Source organism: Aythya marila, assembly GCF_965140915.1.
Source record: "Aythya marila genome assembly, chromosome: Z".
In the NCBI taxonomy this organism is placed as follows: Eukaryota; Metazoa; Chordata; class Aves; order Anseriformes; family Anatidae; genus Aythya; species Aythya marila.
The window spans coordinates 27,371,694-27,395,946 of NC_139080.1; the positions used below are offsets into that span (position 1 = coordinate 27,371,694).

A 24,253-nucleotide genomic window follows, 5' to 3' on the forward strand; every position below is an offset into this window, starting at 1 on the left:
AGGTGCTTTATAGAGCTGCCCAAATTTACTTGTAGCACCTAGCTGACTATGATAAAAACCTTTCTCATTTTCAATATTTTCACTGAACTTATTTTTGTAAAGCAGGGATATATGAGCTCCTAGCAGGATGCAGGACAATAGAGAGCAAAGAGCCACTGTTGTCACTTACGCTCGGGGAAAAAAAAAAAAAAAAGTGAAACCCCCTTCTAATGCACATGCATTTTCCCCAAAACATTACAAGTATAAACATTTTTTTTGTTTGTTTGTTTGTTTTTTTAATTGTAACTTATTACATTCAAAACAATTCACTATTTAACTAACTTTGTGGGATCTGCTCCTTTAAAGTAGGCGTTAACAGATTCAGTAAGGGCTACTGCAACAGGCAAGGTGTCCTGGTTTCCAAGGCTGACAGGGCTGGGACCACGTGAAACACCTAGAATACATACAGTGTATAGGTTTAATTTATAAAAGCTTAGCAATAGATTTCAGAATGGTTGACTGTATCTGTCATTTTTACAAGATGTTACTACCATCAAGGTCACAGTAGGGCCTGAAGTGGTACTTGAACAGTTATTAGAAAAATATAAACATAGTACAGTACAATCACACCACCAAAACACTGCTTAGCAGCCTAAGAAAACAGGACTATCAATATGACATGTTGTACATGGACAGACACAAGGAAATACATATGAGCTAGAGGAATGCTGCATTAAAATGGCTAATGATAACACTAAAGTCAACAGATCGAAAGGACATTGGACATTAACTACAATACTTAAAAAACAACAACAACAAACCCTACTGTATGCTTGTTGCATGGAAAAATGTATGATACAATGGTCAGGGAAATGCAAAGAATTCAGCTACAGTATATATGAACTTAAATGCATATATATTTATATTACTCTACATAAGTGAACTTTTAATGACTTCAGTCAACAAAGGTTAAAATTTCCAAGCAGAAATTGCTGGAGAAATATTTTACTATGTTTTCTATTGTTTTTGTAGTAAGGGTTCTGGGAATACCTTGGAGGTACTTGGAAATACACAGCAGTTTGCAAGAAAAATAATTATCAGGCTTGCATCAGCCTTCATAGGTGCTTGTGCATACACAACAGCATTAAAATGCATAGCTACAAAAATCAACTCAGACCTCATGCTATGGCTTTTTAAAATCCATACAACTGAAAAAAAATGGTTGTCATGGGATATTACTTTTATCAGTGTTTTCCAGTGTGTGGCCAGCTACTTAACATAATCCACAATACTGGAACTTTAATCTTGTTTTATTACTGCAGCTGCATAGTAGAGAGCATCTTACTAACTTTTTGTACCACTGCTGGAATGGTTTGTATCACATAATATATCTATCTTAAAGGAGGCACAGTCTTTCTCATGTCATAAGCAAAATGAGAAACTTGAATTTCCTACCATGAAGTAGACAGAAAATGCTTCTGTATAACATTGCTAATGGCAAACTGATCTCCTATTTACTTTAAAATAGCAGCTGTACCTTCTGGGCTCTTTCATAAAGAAAAAGGAATTTGAGACCTTGTTCTTCACAGAAGGTCTACTATGTGATTTTATGCTTAAATACAGAGATAAGAGAAAGAAGTATTAACAACAGAACAGTAAAAGACAGGAGAGTTTGTCTAATTCTGCTACTTTCATACCTTGCCCTCCGTCATGTTTCTTGCCTGAGGTATGAAAATGTTCAGAATACTTCTCCATGCTATGAGAAGTATTACTGCAAACTTTAGGCTCTCTTAGATGCATAGTACTGCTCTAGTCACAAGTGTTCAAAAAGAAAAGATTCTTCAATGAAAGAAATGTTATGATGCTGTTTTGTTTGTTTGTTTTAAAATATAAACAGTAGATCATTTTTATTTGTTCTTTACACATAGATCATGTTTCCAGTGCTGTGTTTCTCTCCATGGAAGCTAGCAATAAAAGCTGTAATTTTCAGTAGTCTTGGGAATGCAGAAATAATGACCTAAAAAAAGAAATTGGCATTGAAAGTCTGTATTAACAACCAGACCCATTCACAAAATTCTGTCTGATGAAATATCGAACTCCAGAAGTATTCTCCACCTAAGTCAAAGTATGCACTTGCTGGAACAACAAACAACTGCAGAACCCATAAGAGGATTTTATGTCATATTATGTCAGATTGTCTACAGATTTATAAATTGTATCTAAATCTTTTCTTTATAAAAGTGTTGCAGATATCTTTAGAGTGAAATTTTAAAATCAAGAGTAATGTGAATACATAAATTATATTCCTATCAGCAAAAGACAAACATTGATTTCTTCACCAAACAGGGAAATTTATTAGTAACAACAAGGCTACTTTACACTTTTCTGGTAATACCAAAGCAAACATATGTATGTATAAGCATTTCTCTGAGGTGTGTCTTAGGGACTACTACTTATTTCCACAGTTCTCAATCTTCATCGCCCTTTATGATTCATGAAATCTAAGCATTCTCCTTAAAAACTATGAAGTGAAACATATAAAACTGTCTAACCAAACACTAAATGTGATTGTTTTGTTGCCTTGCAGCTGAAAATATAAGCCTAACAATACAATGCACCACTATCCTGCATCGTGGCATTCGATGTCTGCTGCACCCTTTCAGAGGGACAGGATGACACAGAGCTGTGCCAAGGTGGACTTGCTGCATCTCAGACTGCAGCACAGCTCAAGGGTCCAGTTGCAGGATGTTCTGCAGCACCTGCATAGCTGGCCTTGATGTCCTGATCACCGTTAACAGCACATCAGCTGTGCTGACACACAGTGACACTGACGCTGTTGAGGAGGGTGGCAAACTGCTGAATAAAAGCTTGTATTATTGGTCATAAAAAGGCCAAATAAATAACTCGACCAAAGGGTTTCAGTTCAGTTCAGAAATAAACTCAGGTGATTTTAACATTGGCTAAGCTGTTTTGTTGAAAAAAATATATATATATTTTAAAAGACTATCTTTACTATCTGTATCTTCAAAGCTTTGTATTATATGAATATAAAAAAATGTTTTTACCTACTTGTCTTATGAGAATAAGGGCTGTCAGAGTAAAAATGTATTCCCCTTTTTTGAATAAAAGCAGTAAAGCAAAACTAAAGAAGTGATACCAGGTGTCAGCATGTTTGGAGAAACAGATAGAAGACTATGCTGCAAAGAAGTGGTTAAATAAAGTTTTGATGATTTTGGTAAGCTATTTGTATCTGCCAGACACCAGAAATAGCTGGAGAAACTTGTTCCAAAAGAAATACAATTTTATTAGGTGCAGTGCATTAGAATGATTAGTTAACATGTAAGTCTGCTTCTAATACAATACCTGGTAGTGCGTCACAAAGCCTTTCTATTGGATGAAGTGTTCCAATCAAAAGATCATCCTCTATTACATTTAAATGAAACAAGACATTGCAAGAAAACAAAGTATTTCAAGCAAAAACATATGATAATATAATATATATATAAATTCTTTTCAAATGAAAATAAAGCTAAAGCATAAAAGAAACATACGATTAGGCATACCTACAAGTTCACATGGAACAAGACAAGAGCCAGCTCTCCATTTTGCAGAACAAATGGGGTGATTAAAACACTAGATTGTGCAAAAGCCAGAAGACTACAGACAGTAGTGCAGAGTATCCTCATGCCCCAAAGTCATTCTGCCATCTGCACTGCCCTTCCCATCTGTCCAGGTCTATTTAATTCAAACACACAGTGCAGTGAACTGGCCCTGTTCATTTTTGGTAGGCCAGGTTAACAACCATGTCAAATCTCTGTGGCAGCACACACCTCCTTACCTTCTTCCTCACACACACATGCATACACAGAGAGCTGGAGCTATTGATGCTGCTGCCACCAACTTCTAGTTCCTTGGGACCAGTGCTGAGGCCTGGGGAAGTGAGCCTGGATGGACTTTGACAATCAAAATATCAGTTATCTTTCTATGATGATTCTCAGGGTTTGGGAAAATGGTAGACGCTGAACTGTGCCACCACCACAGCAGCTAAGGCTGGTCAGACCTTACTAGCCTACGTCTTGCACAGTGAGGAAACAGCTGCATTGCTTTCCTTATGGAACTCCCCTCTAGAAGCTGTGCAGATACTCCTGAAATGCTGAGCCTGGCTGAGAAATCCTTAGCATCAGTACCAGTCACAGACAACTGAGTGTTAACTCAGAGTCTAATTTCACTTTGAACAAAGTGGTAATAGTGTTCAGAAATGAAATATTATGCTTCTGCTAACAAAACAAGTTAGAACATCTTTAAAAAAAAAACAACAAAAAAAGCAAACAAAACACCTCAGAAGTCTCCTTACCATTTGTTAAAACCAAATATAAAAATTGAGGACTTCCCTTTAAAATCATGAGAAAATCTTCTGAAACTTGTGACAGCATGTGGAAACTAATTTGACTTTTTTTTTTATTGTTCTTTTGTTTTTACCAACTAGCTCTGCTTAGTTAAAATACTGCAATAACTTGAAGATGCATTTTTTTTTGAAACTGCAATTACAGAATAACAAACAAAATAAAAATAACATAACTCTGTTTTGAATATTTATATTCATTCAGATTTATCAGTATCCTGAAGTATTTCTGTACCTATAAAATAACATAGTCCAAACAAGTGCACAATAACATATTGTGCTCAATGAACGCATATACAACCACACCGAATACGAATTCACTGAATATTTTAACTTTGAAAAGTATTTCACTAAGGAACATGCCATAATTGCATCAATGGCCTAATCTAATCAAATCCACTCTCCTGGCAGGACAGAACACTGTCCTGTCTCAGTATCACATAGCAGTAGGTATTTCAAAAGATGCTTGAAATACCTACACTAGACTTACATGTGGAACAACTAACTCCAAGGAATGGTTTTCCTAAGAGGTGAAACTTAGTGGTGGAATTATACCACTCTTAAGTTAATATGGTTAATTTAACTTACCAACTGTAGGTGTGTTTGCTGCACTGAGGGAAGCAGAAGAGGATATTGAGGAGATGCTCTCAGCACGTGCCAAGGGAGCTGCAGGTGGTGGACTTGAGTTAGAGGTCAATGGAGGGCTGAATGGCCTAGGCTGAACACAAAAGTTCACAGGAGTATTAAATAGACAAAGTGATTTTAAAAACAAAAAATACTGTAAATGGAGGAGTTTTTCTATTTCTCCAGCTGGGTAATGTATCTTCCCCAATACATTTCAAAGCATTTCTTATTTCTTTTAATACTTTATCCATCCTAGTTTTCAGTGTAAAACAGAGAACACACATTTTCCTTGGAAATCAACTCTACTATTTCATAGACTATTAATACTGTTTTTTTTTGTTTGTTTGTTTTGTTTTGTTTTTTCCCCTGGGTAGTGAAGTCTAATATATTTGATTGTGTAACAGCCTGTCAATAGTTGAACTGTATTACAGCAGCAGAATTTAAGCCTACAGCCCTGTGCATGTGTGCACCAAATGCAGATTTGCACAGCTAAAGGAGAGCTACTAGCAATCTGGAAGCAAGTCCAGCATAAGGCAACTAAAATAGCTGGGGTCTGGGGAACATAAGAGAGAGTAAGAGCTGAAGGACCTAAGTTTGCCCAAGCCTGGAGAAAAGAAGCCTAAGGAGGGATCTACTAGCAATCTCTTACCAGCTAAAAGGTGTCACATTCTTCTCAGATGTGCAAAGAGCTATAGCAAAGGAACTTCTGTTGAATGTATGGGAAGAAGTTCCTTCTGATAAGCTGGGACAGCTTGCCCAAAGAGGTTGTGAGATCTCCCTCCTTGGAAACTTTCAAAAATTGGCATGTCCCTGAACAAAATGATTCAATTTTGAAGTTGGACCTTCTTTGGACAGGAAGTTGTCATAAAGATCTTCAGAAGTCCCATCTACCCAAAAACTTTGAATAGCTTTGTAAATCACTTGACTGTAAAAGCATCAGTTTAAACTAACCAATGATCACTTGGGGATTAACCTATCTAAAAGGTACTGAAACTCCTGAAACATCTATTTTGTGTGGGCAATGGTTATTTTATTTCAGTTCTATCACTCTTGTCAGTGAGTGTATGACTTTTATACAGACTGTGGGAGTTGTAACAGTACATGACATATAATGAAGACAACTCAGTCTTCCACTTGTACAGAGATAATAGCTGATTTCTAAAACAACAGTATAAAATGAATGTAACTTTAAGCAGAATCATACTTTATAACAGAACGCTATCAGCTAAATTCACTTCAATTTGGATGATAAGAAGAGCAGATTCCTTTGCCTAAGAGCAATTACTACAGTTTTATATTGGAATGAGAAAACAATCTCAAAATAGACCTTACAATATTACAGAATAGCAAAATAGTTAAAAATGTTTCCATTTTGTGAACATGTAGGATCAGAATTTTGTCTATAGTGAGATAGAGGTTGGACTCTATGATCTTGAGGTCTCTTCCAATCTAGAAATTCTGTGATCCTGTGATTCTATGGTGAATGTATCTTGCTATTTTGAAAGACAGGAAGAGGATATTACCACAGTCACATTCTTTCAAGTCACTAAGTCAAACAAAACCCAAGGAATTATAATATTCATAGAAAAGATATTAAGCATGGCTTGGTTTGATATGCTGCCTGAGTACTTGCATTCTTTGCCAAAATCTTTATTGGCAGGTGGACCTGCACTGCAGGCAGTGAGCAGAGATGACCTCTCACTATCCTGATGGGCAGCTGCTGCAATCTGCCACCTCCCTTCACCAACGACAAGCACCAAGGACAGGGTGAAGTCACAGCATGGCTACTTGTGTCAGCACACAACTGATAGTGATCTACTTAATGCCACTCATTCCCCAGAGCTTTGGTGATATTCCTAAATCAATGGAGCTTTACTAACGACTTTGCTAGAGTTTCACATTTTGAATACCTTAATCCCACAAACATACTGTCTTTGCATTTTCAAACTATTTATTTATTCACTTAAAAACAATTGGCTGATGCAAAAAATATGTTTTAGGCCTTTCTAATTCAATTAAAAATTATTTTTACTATAATGTTTACCGCAAACAACTTCCATGCCTATTTGGCAATGGTGAAAATGGAAGGTAACCTCACTGTGACAGTGTAAATTAATGGTATATCTGACATTGAGTTATAGAAGAGAATTTAAAAAAATCAATACATACTATTTCATTAATTCCACTAAGTTTCCCTGTAGACAACTTTGGTCTTGAGGCAGGCCTTGGTGGGGGTACAATGGTGCCTACAGAAAGAGGAGTTGTGGGTCTTGCTGAAAGAAAGCAAATTTAAGGAAATCAATATTAGAAAGGTCACATTGAACAAAAATACGTACGCACTTGAATAAAATAAATGCAAGTTACGTTTCTATTCAAAGTCCCTACTTTGCAAGTTCCATTTTGTAAGATTTACCACTAATCAAAAATGCTTTTAAAATAGGGCTATATGATACCCTGAAAAGTGACTCTAAAAATGGCATCATGGGCTTTCTCATAGCTCTCAAATGATTTTATATCAACTATTCTTGGAGGTTTATAGGTAAAAAGATGGTCTTCCCTGAGTTCCTTTCTGAGTATAATCTATATGGATTCAGAAAACAGAACAATCGTTCATGCCTCACCATAAATGGAAAATTCAGTGGAAATTCGTATTTGGTCCTGGCTGACAATGGGGCAACTGTTTGCTTAAAATTACGCTCTTTGAAATCATATTGACTCCAATATGTAAATGCCAGTGCAACAAATATAATTCAGTAAATTACGCTGGTGTTTGCAAGAACACAGTAACTCCTTATTATCTCTTAGCTAATCTGTCAGAACTAAAAAGTAATTAAAAATACTGCCCCCATGTCCTTCTAACAGGTGCAACTAACAGACGGTGGCAGCAGTACAAAGATGCCACTTTCACACAGTCACTTTTCTGAATAGAACTGCATTTCAAAATAAATGTTAAATGCCATCGAGTGAGTATGCCCCATCTAAAATTAACTTCAAAATAGAATGAAACCCTTATACATAGTTACATTTCCAGTACTTCATCTCCCTCAAATTATTCTGAATGTTTCTTTCTTAAATAATTAAGTTAATGTTATATAAAACACAACTTCAAGCATGGAATTTTCTCAGGCATTCAGCATAACTCTACCCCCATTGAAGTAAGGGAGTTTCATTGCTGACTTGGAAGAAATTAGGCTAATACTGACCACATACACCTTAAAAGTTGCAAACTGAAATGTCCCCAAAACAAATTCAATTCTGAGATATCAGTAGTTCCTTTAAAAATCTTGTTGTGCCCAAGGAAGGCAGTGAATACTGAACACTGAGTAATCTGCTGCAGTATCAAAGGTATTCAGTGAAACACGGCACACTTGCCCAAATGCTCTTTCCTATTGCCCTCTTAATAGCATTACCACGATATCATACACGCTTCAAAATAACAGGTATGAAAAAAGTACTATTCTTATTCCAATGTGTTTATTTAATCTGAAATTATATACGAAGCTGGTTCAGAATGCATCTGATTAAGAATTGAATTGTTTTTGCAAATTAAATCATTTAATCTTTGAGACCTCACTGCTCTCTGACATCACAGGTAAGTACATTCATATTTCTAGAAAAGCTAAGCTTCATGTAGTTAAGAAAAAGCAATGCTTTTAATTGAATAATTCAAATTTTTCTTACGATGTCAAGCTGAACATTTATTTTGATGTCCTAACTTTTGAGGAAGTTGATGCTAACAAGCAGTTTGTTTAGTACATTTTAAGTTAAGAAGACAAAGTTAATTTTAACACCGGGTGAGCAAGAATAATGAAATGAAAAATCAGTCCAAAGCTTTGGAGTCAGTTATTAGCAAAGAGCAGTACACAATGCATGCTTGTCATACCCTTATTTGTATGAACACAAGGAGACACTAAACTATATTCCAGTAGTGCTGAAGATGATGTGGAAGAAATTTCAGCAGTAGTGCCAGTTTCTTCAATGAGTAATTGTTCATGGCATATACCATTATTTGAAAGGTCACTTTGATCCTCAGAAGCACAGCTGTTGGAAGAATTCCCAAGCAAAGCAGAAGAGGCAAGGCAGGCATTTTCAGTTGTGAATGGCAATTTTGGGGGCTCCTTCTTGTCTGTGCTTGTGTCTCTACTTGTAAGAAGTTCATCAGCAAAGGAAATCCACTGACTCAGAGACCATGAAACAGAGGATAAAGTACTCCCTGATGGTGCTTCTGTAACACCAGATTTGCACAAAGTGCTAATGGTAAAGTCTGGTGAGGATGGGCTTCTAGACCCAGAATCTGTCTGGTGTCCAAGAAAAGACTGAGATACTCTACACCCAGGCAAATCATTGGTAGATGAAGAGCAACTCCTATTGTGCTCTCTTAGAGTAGCTGAAGAAAAAGGGAAGAATTGAAACTAGAGGCAACACTGAAATGATAAAAATTTCAATATAAATCTCAATATAAATCCAGACTTAAAAGGTGTATTCAATAATCATTGCATGATGATTACTAGCCAGCATGAAGAAAAAAAATGAAAACCAAACTGTTCTACTAGGTTAAAAATCCCACTACTTACAATTAAAGGAAAAACAACAACAAGAAAAAAACAGCCACATATCATAGCTACTTTGTTCATACTTTCAGGCAGGTCACTTTCCATTTGTTAAATAGGCCAATAAGTAATTTATGGTGTTTTTCTCCTCTTAAGGCCTTTATTCTCATGACTTTGCTTATTCCTCTGACTTCTTCTTTATTGTGGTTTAACTTCCCCTTGACTTTTTCTTTTATTTTTGGTGTCCAAATCCATTTTTATTTCTTCTCCACAGCATTTCTTTCAAACTTATTTAATCAAACCTATCCTTCTATGTTCCTTCTAAACCCTCCATGCTGGTAATGGAAAGGCCTAACACAAACGGCTGCTCAGTAAATGAATGAAGACAATGATGTCATGAGATCCTGTTTAATATTTTTCTGTCTGTATTCTAGTGAGTGACTGCATGCATGAGGCATCACCTGCCTCAGTTTATTTTTGCTCTCATCCCAGAGTCTTTGGGGTGCTGGAAAATGGGAGTTTCCCACAAGTATTCCCTGCACTTGGCTGTTGCCTGTTGCAGTAGATGACAACAGAAGCAGCAAATGCAAGGTTAGTCAACTCTAAACATCTTGCAGATTGGCAAAGCTAGGAGCAACAGCAGAGTGGCATAGAGAATTAAAGAGAGCAACACATTTGAAAGTTCACGTCAGAAGTGTAAGTCACTACAGCTATCTTTCTGTCATGAACAAGTACATTCCCTAAGCCCAAATAGAGACCTAACAGATTTCCCCTTCTAGCAGATATTTAAAATATCATTCAAAGACTTTGAAATACTACTACAAATCCTATACAAAAGCAATGTGGAAATGCTATTTTAAAAATACCTGTTTATGAAAATGGGGAAGATAAACAAAAAGCATTTTTACAGTATCAACAGCTCACTAAAAATGTCTGTTTTGTTTGTTTAAGATAACAAAGTTAGTTTAAACATCTAATAAAACAGGACTATTCACGGATGACCAAAGTTTACCTCTATTCCGCAACCAATGCCTGCTCAAATACCACAGTGGTTTAGGTGTTCAATGATTAACAGAGTTACAAAACAGTATCTAATGAAATATTTTAACAGTAAAAAAAGTATCCATGGGACATGCTAGATCATATTTACATATTCTGTATACAAAATAAGTAAATAATTATATATACTTTAATATTTTTTTCAAAAGTTTTAAGCATCTTGTCTTATAAGCTTATCTTACTAACATTCAAGATGAAGGTAACACTGATTTCCATAGGTCTCAAAATAGGTTCAGATCAAAGTATGTATTTTTTGAGGTCTTCAGAACTAAGATGCAGGTAAATGAACATCAGAAGCTAATTTGATTTAAACAACAATATGAACTACTGCAATTAAGTAAAAAATTTCCCAAATGTACTACTAATTTGATAACACTTTAGCACGCTCACTTGCTATTTAACTCCATGGATGATTTCACTAATGTAAATACCATACTTAATTCCTTGAACAACAATCCTTTAAATAATTATTCATCAGATAAAATTTGCAAAGGCAAAATATGTAGATATTTAGATATTCTCATATCTAAAACAGACTTTCATATCTAAAATTGACTTACACCCATGAGGAATTATATTTCAACAATCTCAATCAAACATAGGGCTCTGTGCCTAAGCACTTTCATGTACCAGGCCAGGTGCAGATGAATCCTCCTGAAGTCTGGCTACTGATCCCAGTGATCTGTCACTGCTCATCAGCCAGAGGCTACTCTCTCCAGTTCTGTTGACAGGAAGGACTGTGTGAACATTTCCTAACCTGCTTTACCCTCCTACTCATGGGTAGCAATAAATATCTGATTGCAGACAGAGCTTCAGATGGTGAATGTGGCCCTCCAAGTCCCACGCTGCGGGCAGTGCCTGTAGCCTCTCTCTGATGCCAGGACAGATGATCCCCTGGTCCTACAGGACAGCTGCAGTGCTGTCTTGGAGGAGCTATGCCACCAAGTGGAGGAGATACAGGAGGGAATGAGCAGGCTGTGCAGCATATGAGAATATGAAAGGGAGACAGATCTTCTCTGAGACACAACAGCTTGAAGAGCCTCAGACCCCAACCACAGTAGAGAAGCAGGCAGTGTCCACCCCCACTATTAAAGCACAACCTCTAGAGAAGGGGAAGGATGAAAGCTGGTGACTTCTGGCACCAAGAGGAAGGCTTTTGCCCCTTCCAAGGGCTTACAGCTACAGAGGAGGTTCACTGCCCTTGCAGTTGAAGAGAAGCCAGATGGATGTTAACGCAGTGAACATGGCCCACCTGATCCTACACCATGCAAGAACACCTGGAAGAAATGGTAAATCACTATAACGGGTGACTGACTCCCTGCTACAAGCGACAAAGGCACACGTCTGCTGACCTGAGATACCAACTAGAGAGGTTTGCTGCCTGCTGGAGGCCTGGATCTGGGATATGGCAGAGGGACTGCTGAAGATGGTTCAACCCACTGACTACTCTCCCCTGCAGTTCCTCCATGTGGTGCATAAATGATACTGCTAGGTGAAATATGAACAGTATCAAAAACAACTACAGAGCTCTGAAGGCAGTAGTCAAAGGCACAGGGGCCCGTGTGGTATTCCACTCAATCCTGCTGGTGAGGGGAAAGGGTGTCAGAAGGGCACTAACAGGGCACTCAATACTTGACAGCTGGTGACAATGTTGCAGGTTCTGTGACCATGGTACCTTGCTTACAGATCAGCTACTGCTTGGGAGAGACTGGATCCACCTCACTACATGGCACAAAGACATTTTTACCAATAGGATGGCTGGCCTCATAAGGATGATGAGGGACTAAAAGAGTAACCAGCAGTCCTGTGAGGGATTTGAACATGGTTGCTGAGCAAACAGCATACGGTCATGTGACTGGAACAGATTACAAAAATCAACAAAATGGGGCTTAAGAAGGGTCATCTTCATCACTTGCACATAAGCAAGGAAATGCCTACAAGGAACCACCACAGACAGATTGCTGAAAACCCTTCTAGAAACTCCACATGCTGGGACACCTTTCTGAAATGCCTGTACACTAATGAACATGGTATGAGGAATATACACAATGAATTAGAAATCAGCATGCATTTGTGGGGCTATGAACTTGCTGGGATAGCAGTGGGACAGCTCCTGTGACTGAAGTAGGAGTCAGGGATGGAGTATGGGCAGGGATACCACCTGCTAGATCAGGCTGCCCAGGGCCTTGTCCAACCCGGCTTTGAACACCCCCAGGGTTGGGGCATCTACAACTTCTCTGGGAAACACGTTCCAGTGCCTCACCATCCTCTGAGTGAAGAATTTTCTCCTAACCTCTTATCTAAATCTCCCCTCTTTAAGTTGCTTTTAAAAACACCCCCCCTTGTCCTGTGATTGTTTGCCTGAGCAAAAAGTTGTTCTCCATCTTTTTTTTACAAGCCCCCTGTAAGTATTGAAAAGATGCAATGAACTCTCCCTAGAGCCTTCTCTTATTCAAGCTGAACATCTCCAGCTTTCTCAGCCTTTCTTCATAGGAGAGGTGCTCCAGCACTCAGACCAGCTTCTTAGCTGGGCCCTCTTCAATAGATCAAGATCCTTCTTGTGATGGGGACCCCGGACATGGACACTAACAACCACTAGCAGAACAAACTAAGTATCCTCTCCTTTCCTTTACAGACTTCAACACCAGACCAAAGCAATAATATGATACCAAAAAAACAGATTACTTTGAGAAAATGCAACTTCTTTTCAGCATATTTAATTCATATATGTAAAATTCACCTGCTCTCAGGTGGTGCCACAAACTTCCCCCTTGTTTCAGTCTTAGTCCTGCCATTTTTCTCCCACTTTCCCTGGATTCTGCCCACACATCTCCTAACAGAATCACGGTTTACTATAGAAAGCAGGTTCATTACTGCAAAGTTCTAGAGTGGCTTTGTAGTATACAGCTCAGCAGGCTTCCCTGGAAAGAAGCAACCCATCCCTATTCACAGTGCAAGCTCAGCTTGGGTCACAGTTGTTCAACAACCTCCATTTCATCTCCCAACCCTACCAGCTGAAAAAATAGATTATATTAGTCCTCCAGAATAGATGGTCATTTTTTGGAAAGGGAGAAAAGGAGATAAAAACATAAGCAAGAGGGAATTTTCCTAAGGTTTCTTGTGTTCTCTCTTCCCACTTGCTCCCTAGACTGAAAGCTTGACATACTACATTATTGTCATGTATTACTTATAACATAGTGCTTTTAAAAGTTCTTTCACTTCCGTATCTATGCACATTCCCTTGCAATGACTAAAAAAGCAACAACAGAAGACCCTGAAGAATATGCAGAAAACATTTTCTACTATAAAATATCTTACCTGAGGAGGATGAGGATGCCAAGGAGGCTGAAGAGGATGATTCAAGAGAACTGCTGAAGAGTGGATCCCATGCCAGAAGGTCACTGTTCCCCTTTCTACAGTAAGAGTTACAATAGGAATATAAGTGAAAGGCATATATACTTATAAAAACAATCAAATTACAACTTGGATAGTTCATCTTCTACATTAGTTAGTCCTTGCATCTCAAAATAAAAAAGTACTTACAAATTGTAGGTCAAGGAACTCACACATAAGTAAACTATCTGAACTGATTGCTTTATCACCTTGGTAACAGTTAGCGTTTGGGTATATATCATTATGTTAGTACTTATCCTCATTTTCATTAAGAATTATATTTACAAACTGATTTGTTTCATCAAACACATATATGAACAATCTTAAACGCTCTTAAAAGGAAACTAACCTTGGCAATTTAAACATAAGTTTTTAATAAAAAACAGTATTTATTGATTATGTAATTTTTAATATCAATTGAGACATCACAACAAAGCAACTGCATTAGGAGGGCAAAAACAAGTGAACAGGAATCATTACACGATTAGTCCTTAACTCATACCACACAAGATATGCTTAAAACAGCAGTCGAAGTTTCCAAGGGGTTTCTAAGTATTGGATCAAAATAAGAACAAATTCCCCCCAAACTTCATTCAACATAATATAAAAGTTGAACTTACTCATTAGTTGGTGCAGGAAGTTTTGATTTTGTTAACTCCTCACCTAAGCAAAGGACAGAGTAGTATGACCAAAGCTGTGATACACTAAAATAAAAATCTTTCAGCTTTATTACACAGAAGTAGTAAATGCTTATCACTGCAGTTCAAACTTTATCACAGATTATTAAAATGGAAAGAAGATGCATTATCTCTGATAACATAAATTCAGATATCCTGAAATACCTTCTGAAAGGACTAGACAGAGCAGTACATTTTGGGAGAAAGTACTGATCGCTTGAAATTTCATCCTTATATTATTCTGTTTACACCAACTTTATTCTTCAGCAAACCTGTTCTCTTTTCTAACTGGGAAAAAAAAAAAAAAAGAAAACCACACATACAAAAAACCTAGAGGATATACTTTCTCTCTGAAAGATAGTACTTAGTGGATTTGTAGATCTGTGGATCACACCTAACTAGAGATGGTGGAAGGGTTTTAAGAAATTGCACAAGAGTCATTTCCCTTTGCTCTTGGACTTGTCACAGACAGCCTCATCTGATTCCCAGAACAGGGAACAAATAAGTACATAGAAACTGAGATCTTCACATATTTTCTACGGTATTGAAATTTAGACCACATAACTTAATTTTGTCCTTTGAATTTACCACTTTGAATTTACCAAAGAAATATCACAAAGGCACCAAAAATAAAAAATCTATTTTCATGCTAAGTTGAAAAACTAACATAAATAGACTAAAAGTTAAATATTGTACTTACTGGATGAATTTCTGTTCATTTGTGCCTGAAACAAAAGAAAACATATTATTGTTGTTGTTGTTGTTACATTTGCCAAATAAAACACTTAATAGTCCCAGGGCTCGTATTTCCACTCAATCTTCCATGATATTTTACTTTCAGTGCCAGGCAGAACATTCTGGAACTTGCAAAACAATAGAACCAGAGCCATGACACAGCAACCACTGCAAACCTGTCATACAGTATATGAAAAGGCAGGAAAGAAGATTGCAGAACTGACAAAGGGAACAGTATTACCAAATTTCTTTTCAGGCTAGGCCAGTAGAATTTCACAGCTTTCGTATAACATGAAAGCTGCATCGGTCTGACAGATAAGAATAGAAACATTCCTAAAATTTTCTCAACTCCCTCACATAGTAGACTTACTAGATTTTCATTTGAAAACATGAATAAAAAGCCATTCTGTACTTACAGGACTGTGTCTCTGCTTTCAAAACATGGGTGAAAAAAGAGAAAAATCATTGTTAATATATTAGTATTACTTTCCTTGAAATCAGAGCCATCCTAATTCTACTCTGACTATTGCACTAGAATATTTCAAAGCTATTTATTTCTAATTTCATCTCTTGGTATAAAGAATAATACTGTGGTTTGGCAGAATACATACAGTAAAGATGCTCTTTAAGAATTGCATGTACCTACATCATATAATCAATTTTAAAGGTTTCTATATTATTAAATACTCATTAGTTAAATAAGTAGGCAATGCAATGCAAGCTTAACTCCACATTTATTCAAATTCATTGTGGTGGCAATGGTGGAAAGACAAGGATTGAGCACTTCTCAGACTTAAGAAAAGTTAAAATCTGAGAAAATTACTTAATGTTATATTGTGATAAACCACATGAAAGATAATCACATGCACAGTAAAAAAAAAATTATAAAATTTTAACCTAGAATAAATTCTGGACAGTAAATTACATGTTTACGGTAAAGATTTCTTATCACTTTTCTTCTCTATTCATTATAAATACAAAGAACAACATTACTTACGGATGTTGCTGGAGAAAGGGCAATGTTCCCTATAGATACTTTTAATTCATCCAAGGAAGGCATGGTATATTGAGAGCTATTATTTGGCTGTACAGGTTTTATTTCTATATGGAACCTCCTGGGTTCATCATCTTCAGAGTCAGAATCACTGGATGAATAGAAGTGGTTCTCTTTGGTATGTTTTTCTCAGTTAAGGTGGAAGTACTACAAATTCACTTACTTTACAAATTACAAATTCATACACAACCGATAAACAGTACTGCCTAAACTATTTGTGGAGTTATACAGACATCTCAAATAGATCCCACAAGACAGAGTAAAAAAATTCAGTTTTCATATCCCACTCGTCTTCAAAATGGTACCCCTGTTATGAAAGGCACTACTACATCCTATAAGTGAAAATGAGCATATTTGAAGGCATCCAGATAAAAATAAAGATTTTGCATTGGCAACAGTTCTGTATGTTAAATTAATGATTTGTAAGATTCCACTAAGGATCCTAATGCATGTATGAAAAATGTATGAACTGCAGAAATCCTTAAAAAGCAAGTAAGGGAAAACACTAGGCTTTCTAAATAGCAATGGAATGCCATGGTACCTGTACCAACCATAACAGCAGAGGAAGCAGCAGCAGCCACCACAACTTGCCATTTTTGCAGAGTGGCACGACAATTTTGCAACAAAGCATGCCAGTTACACAGGAGGCTGCACAGTAAATGAAACACCAGAATCAGCTACTTAAAACAATGTCAACATTCCTTAAAAATGAATCACAATGACAACTGAGCCCTCAACACAAGCGAAATATATAGATGAACTTAGACTTGATCCTTTTTATGTACATATACTGCACTGGGAAAACCTCTGAAAGGCCTATGCTAAGTCTTAAAAGATGCATTTGTTTTGACAAGAAACAAGGTAAAAAATTTTCTCTACTCAAAATTTTCTTGCCACGTGGGGGGAGAACACATACCCTATACATTGCTTTCTTTTTTTTTTTTTTTCTTTTTCCATTTGAAAAAATGCCAGCCATTTGAATGAAATCTCTTGAAAGTATTTCCTGACAAAGATTAAAACCCTGAACCATAAATGCAATACAAATCCAATTTAACTTAAAGAATCCCTGAGATCTAGTGAAGAAAAATTCAAATGTCTCCATCTTACAGGCTATCCGTCATCAAAAATGGATGACATCTGGAAAAGAAAATTTTAAGACAAGCCATTTTTCATTTCACAAAATTGCCTTGCCTGTAAAGTTACTCAGTTTTATGACTCATATACTACAAATCAGGCTGTTGCATGCAGGTCTATTAAATGGTTACTGTCAAAAATTATTTTGATCTGAATGACGTGAACTGAAAGGTCAGCCAGTAATTTTTAGGATGAGTGTTCTTCCAACACTTAAGATTGGCCTTACTAAGATAGACTGCCATTACGGTAAATTTATGTCCTCCAACAAATCATCTTAAGAGTTCCCATCAGCAGAATAAATATCCACTCTTGGATACTAGTGGGAGGAAAAGAAGAAAGGAACTGATGACTTCCTGAATCAGGTCAAAAGCTTCTGAAGGTGAAGGGATTGCAAATCATTGAACTTTGTCACTAGATGTATGGCTGTTTCCATTTCTTCATGACAACAGGAATAGTGGAGAAAATGATGTCTGGCTGGGTGAATCTTTTTCAAAGAATGGATGTTACTCACTGCATTTCCTAAATATATGCAAAACATGAAATAAAGCCCTCCACAGAACTGGATAATTCTGTCACTTTTATATCTGTTTTCTAAACGAGAGAGAACATGACTGTTTCTTCAGTACAGGAATCTTCTCTGGGTGCAACAGAAGCATATTCTGCAGGGATGATGAAAACAGAAATTGTGATGAACTGTTTCACTTTAACGTGATTTCAACTTGTTAAAAATTGTCACTAAGATAAATGTAAGGTGTAAATTTACCTTTTATTTCTAGTCCTACAAAAAATCAGTGAAAACGTTTCCAAAAATTAAGGATCTTGCTAACACCATAGGCTTGCTTAGATCTATAGCAAGCCAGATTTCAGCTCCTGAATACAGCCTGCCTCTGCTTCTGATAGGAGAACAAAAGAAGACAAAAATATTTTCCTTCAAAGGAAGAGCAGAATAAATCATGAGTCTTCATAAAAAATTACTCGTAGTGAAAATGTATTCTACATATCAAAACAATTACTAAAATAAAATAAAAGCTGGAAGCACCAATTAGAAAAAGCATGTGGTGGAATGACATAATAAAGAAATGTTATTTCTAGAATGTTGGAGCTCCCAACCTTTCTAATGGTGTTATAAAAATGTGGGAAGGGTGTGGGTATATGTGGGTTCATTATGCTTAAAAGAGTTCTACTTCACAAACTCTCTGAAAGGTTTTCATGGAGAAAGATCTTCATGGTCACCTTAAAGCTTTTGTTCAGGCTTTCTGTTACTGTTTTGTTTTATTTACTGCCAGACAAAGAGCATCCTTTTACAGTTCCTATGATGTCTGATCTAAATTTTAACATTTATACACAAAAAATCTTGGCCAGACAAAATTTTGTATAGTTTGCAGAAGCTATGAGCATAAGACTACAAAGTTGCAACAAAAGCTTGAATGACGTCTTCCTTTACTTAAAGCTTTAATCAGTACTTGCACTCTTCAAAGAACTGTAACAACATCAAATAATTTGGTACAACAATAGTAAAAAGGATATCCTGTGTTGTTTCTGGTTTAATGCTGTATCCTTCATCATCTACATCAGGAATGTTCTAAAAACAAACAAAAAAAAAAAGTGGTATTGACAAGTAACTAAAAAACGTTCTTACATCAGACTGGATTTTATGTCAATGACAAATTAAAATTTGATTATGACAGCTCATGAAAATCATCACTATTCACCAATAATTATTGCAGTTATCTCATGTTATGGTCTATAATTCGGAAGTAGAGTGACAGGCAAGATACCTCAGAACAGGCTGCAGCAAAACAACCTCTGAATTTCCTGTGAAAAATGGCAGTTTAAATGCAACTGTTTTTACTGGTAGGTTAGCAAAAAGGTCAGTAGCAAGTTACCTTTATTGCTGAGTGTCAAATAAGTCTACAGGTTTTTGGCTCCAAATATTTTCCTAGTTGCTACTTCTAATTCTTTCAGCTGAGCCCTTTGAGGCTGTGATGGCGCAGGAACATAACATCTACTAAGCACTAGTTAATACTTCAGTAAGTGAGTAAAAGCATTGCAGGCTATACAGGTTGCAACTTTTTTCCCCCTTGATAAGGCAGCAAGCCTGCTTTAGCAAAGAATATGCACATCAGTTAAAAAGCATGGATGAAAATTAAAAATACATCCTCAGCACTGCCCTAGATTTTCAAAGCTAATAATCATTCAGGAACTTCAAACCATTTCAGTTTTTCAGGTCTTCCACACATTTAAACATAAATAGAAGAGAATCATGCTAAAAATCATTTAGAATGATTTAGAATGAATTTATAAAAACATAATAATGTCTAGGTTCGTATAAAAAGTGATTTATTCTGATGTATCAATAAGTTAATCCTTTCTCTATTAGAAAACAGGTACAGGTAAGCAGTTTGACTGAAAAAGAAACACATATTATGGCCAAAATATATCTTTCTGATACAAGTCATGAGATACAAGAAAATAACTTATACTAGACTGCCAGTTGGCTAGCGAGCAGCCACTTGACTTCACCTAAAATTTGAAGGCAAGCTTAAAGAAATATTCAACCTGAATAGCTTTAGAACTACAGAGGAAGACAAACATATAGTTGCTCTTCTGTTCATTTTATAGGCATCACAAATGTGGTGTCTCATATTTTACTAAGAGACATTCTTTTCTGTACAGCTCTCTAAACACTTTTAGTGTTTTCTTTTTAACACTTCTGAATTAAGTGTAATGAATTTAAACATAGAGCAAGCTTTATGCTAAAAGGAGTAAAAAATATGATCACATATAGGAGATACAATACAGTATAACAAACTAAAACAGCATAACAAACTAAACAGCGTAACAAACTAAAGCAAAAAATATATTTAAACACAAACTTTTAAATACAGAACATCTAGATGCAGTTTCTTGGAATTTGGAACACTGCCTTCACCAGCATTTGATTTAAAAAAAAAAATAAAAACAAAAAGAAAAGTAACACCATCAACCACCCCTCCAAAAAAAAAAAAAAAAAAAAAAGGTAATAAGAGTAGGATCACACGGTCCAGTACCTTAGCTCTACTTGCTCAAATCAGGGTTCTTTGCTACGCTTGACCTCAGGCCGACCTTGTTTATATGCCAAAAAACACTAATGAAACTTGACATCAAAGTAAACAGAACAAAAACATATAGCTAGAGGGTAGGTACATGTTCTTATTACAACTTCTGAATTCTGAAGTGATTTAGTTGTCATAATAGACACTTTTCAATAGATTTGGATCACTCATGGTTAAGATGAATTGAAAAACAACAATCTTCAAATAGACAACATTTAATTTTTCTTCCAGCCAGGCCATATATGTAAAAGATATTATTACTCGGGACACACAGCACAAACAACTTAGCTGACAAATCTGTCTGTTTAGGTTTATAATTGTGAAAAAAAAAACTCAGTTTGAAGAAGATATTTTCATTGCATTATTTTAGCTTATTGAGTAATCTCTAAGATAAATTGTATCTGTACAAAGCACTAAAATCTTAACTTTAAGTATGCAATTTTTTTAATATTTTTATCTAAATATTTTTGATCTTGAGAAGATATTTGAAGCAGCTATTTCTCAGCAATGTTACTTTAGCATATAGCCTGTATAACTTCAGACAAAAAGTTAAAACTAATATTTTCAAAACAGATGGAAAATGTACAGCCTAACTTCTGAACACATGAACTGTAAAAGTCCTTGCTCTTACACCTGCAGGACTAGATTGCTTTTCTTTTTTTTTTTTTTTTCCCTAACACTTTCCAAAGAACTTTATTTGTACTTCTTTTTTTCTATTTTGAAATTTTATATATATATATATATATATATAATTTAAAACTTCTGACTTTCCATAGTGTAAGCTTTCAGAAATCATCAGGCATTATATTTCCAAGTTCCTCCATGATTGATTTTGATCTTGTACAAAATTCTTATCATTCTTAAAATGCCTTCTGTTTTCCTTAATGAGATACTGAATTCACATTTTTGTATAACTATTAACAGATAATGGTGAATCAATGAACTTTTATACTGACAAATTGTGTCATATACAAGCAAAATGTTACTTCACTGTCTTACTTAAAATTAAGTAGTAATTTCAAAATACTGTTTTCATGGTGGTCAGTTTTCCTTATTTTCTGACACACAAGACCGTTATTTACTAATTTACATTTAGTAACAGTACTAGAAGACACAGCCCTTTAGATAAGCTACATATTCACAAAATTGATGTTAATGAAGGCATTTACACTTACCAAGCTAAGCCTTCTCCACACTTCTACAAAGACAGAACTATATGTAAGGTGGTAGATCATGGTGCATCTTTCAAATACCAGGCATGCAATATAGTCAAGACCTGATTTGCCTACCGCAATGAAATGAGGAGAAAAAATATGACCTCCATGTATACATGTCATTTTCGAACTTCAGCAGAGAGGAAGAAGATCTTTACAAATTTTGGTTTTCCATAAGAGCTAATTATGAATGTGAGTGGGGATGAAGGTTTATCCCCCTACCCAAACGCTTTATTTATTACATTCACAGAAAAAAGTGCTCAATATGGACATGACTTGAACTCTGAAAGTCTCTGGAAAGTGTACTTCCTAGGAAGAAGGCTTCACATTCTCAGAGGTTCCGCTAAGTGACTAAATATACTGGTACAAAAAAGCACAGAGTTTTTCCCTGTGCTTGCAGATGTAATACAACACATTACTGATTAAGTTAGTATGTAGTTTCGAAGAAATATATGTACAATTTTAGATTTTATAACTCGATCTTTACATTAGTATGTTTTACACACTTTCTGAGATGAATATTTTTTTAAAACAGAAATATAACAAAAGGACATAACAAATAACAAACTAAAACTACCTATACAAAAAGCGTAAGGAATGGAAATTCTATTGCCATTTTCAGAGTTTGGGTCAATACTTTGGCTCAAATTCTTTGTTCTATCCCATCTGGCATTTAAAAATGGAAGATGCCTAAACCACTACCACGTTATTGGCTCATCCAAGGTACACACAAATGATGAGAGAGGAGACAGCTACAGTCTAGATACTTTATTTGTCCCTTCCTCAGCAACATCAGCACTACTCACGGCTTGGTTACTGGGTCAAAAAACAAAGAACCTTAACTGATCTTCAAGTCTTCCTCAAGGTGTGCTTCAAGATATTACTAAGCAGAACAGTTCACTGTTTCTTTTTTTTTGCTTGATGAACTTTCTGTCATTTTACTGAGGAAGACTGACTTCTTTCTGTACACCCAGATCAACAATCTCAAAGCACACTCAAAGTGAGCAGTTGAAGCTTATATCCTGGAAGAAGAGGAAAAAAAAAAAGAGCCTCTCTACTTTTAACATATTTAAGATGCAAATTTGACCCAGGTACATCCTCATGGCTAAGACTGTTTTACATTACATTCTCAGCCTCCTCTCTTCAGGGTGTATACAAAAGATATGAAAGAAGAGAGCATCCAGTCACTTTCTTTCACTGCCAGAGATGCACAAAGAAAACAAAATGAGTATTCATAGTGCTCCCCTCCTGCACTGTGACTATAAAGGTTCATATTCTGTATCATCATCAGCTACTCAAAACAGATCAGAAGTGAACATTACAAAATACAAATAAAAAGAAAAGCATTTGAATATAGCAATCCAGATATAATTAAGGTTGTACTCGTGTTCCACAAATTAATGACAATTCCAAATTCAATCATTCCCTAGGAATAAAAATGATGTATAATTACATAGAATCTTAATTATGCTATACCCTTTACATATTAGATTAATTAAAACTTTTTGATGCCCCAATATTGTTTGCATTCCATTTTCCAAGGAAAAAGGGTTCGGCACTATGTTCTGTGCATCTGTGATTCCCTTCTTAATTACTTTTGAGCTTACTGGACAATTTGAAATGGATTTGACAGAAAGAACAGAGGACTCAAAGATAATTACATTACTACAGTTTTCATGAAAATAGGCAGTCAAGTAGAAGAGAGGTCTGCTAGTATCCCAACCAAAGGAAGGGCTGCAATCCAAACTCAGACCTTACTGGACGTAAGTGGAACCTTGTAAATGCTTTCCTAGAAGAAAATTTCTACTAGATCTTCCTATACACCTACAGACATGTCAAACTCATGGGAAACAAGACAATTAGTTCTGCCCATGGAGCAACTTGCTAGGGAATAAACACACAACCAAACTTCAATTGCTGTCTCCTTCTAGTGTACACACAGCTTTCTATTTAATTATTAAGGCTTTACTTGATGGAAGTTATATGTGTAGCCTGATATATAATATCACATGAGTTTCATATCTCATGACATACTGTGATCCATACTTCAACTGAGAATGCTTATTGAAGTGTTCAACCTCTTTAACAGAAAACAGTTCTAAGTACACAGCTGCCTTCAAACTCATAATCACATAAAAACCTGTTATAGCAACTACAAAAAAAATCTTGATATCAATTAATGATTTTTTTTCATTTGAAATAAAATTATATTTTCCAATATATACAATCTAACAGCTGCATAAAAAGGATGAGTATAAGCACATAGCTTTAAGTATAAGCACATAAGCACTTTAAGAACTTTCATTTTGGTACAAAAGACCTTTCTTAGGACAATCT

At 35.9% G+C, this 24,253-nt stretch overlaps 1 protein-coding gene across 4 annotated transcripts in view; it reads right to left on the bottom strand.

Moving 5' to 3' along the window:
* Positions 1 to 24,253, bottom strand: part of FCHO2 (FCH and mu domain containing endocytic adaptor 2) — a 91,810-nt gene that overhangs the window by 12,334 nt on the left and 55,223 nt on the right. The window contains exons 12-21 of one of the 4 annotated variants that reach the window (XM_082782512.1): positions 19,132 to 19,189; positions 16,417 to 16,592; positions 15,836 to 15,850; positions 15,385 to 15,409; positions 14,628 to 14,670; positions 13,933 to 14,027; positions 7,175 to 7,278; positions 4,970 to 5,099; positions 3,343 to 3,402; positions 322 to 433 (exon numbers count right to left, since the gene is read on the bottom strand). In XM_082782512.1, the coding sequence (XP_082638638.1) occupies positions 322 to 433; positions 3,343 to 3,402; positions 4,970 to 5,099; positions 7,175 to 7,278; positions 13,933 to 14,027; positions 14,628 to 14,670; positions 15,385 to 15,409; positions 15,836 to 15,850; positions 16,417 to 16,592; positions 19,132 to 19,189 (818 nt within the window). The remainder of the gene's footprint in view (positions 1 to 321; positions 434 to 3,342; positions 3,403 to 4,969; positions 5,100 to 7,174; positions 7,279 to 13,932; positions 14,028 to 14,627; positions 14,671 to 15,384; positions 15,410 to 15,835; positions 15,851 to 16,416; positions 16,593 to 19,131; positions 19,190 to 24,253) is intronic. The other 3 variants (XM_082782509.1, XM_082782511.1, XM_082782510.1) reach the window with 3 other exon arrangements.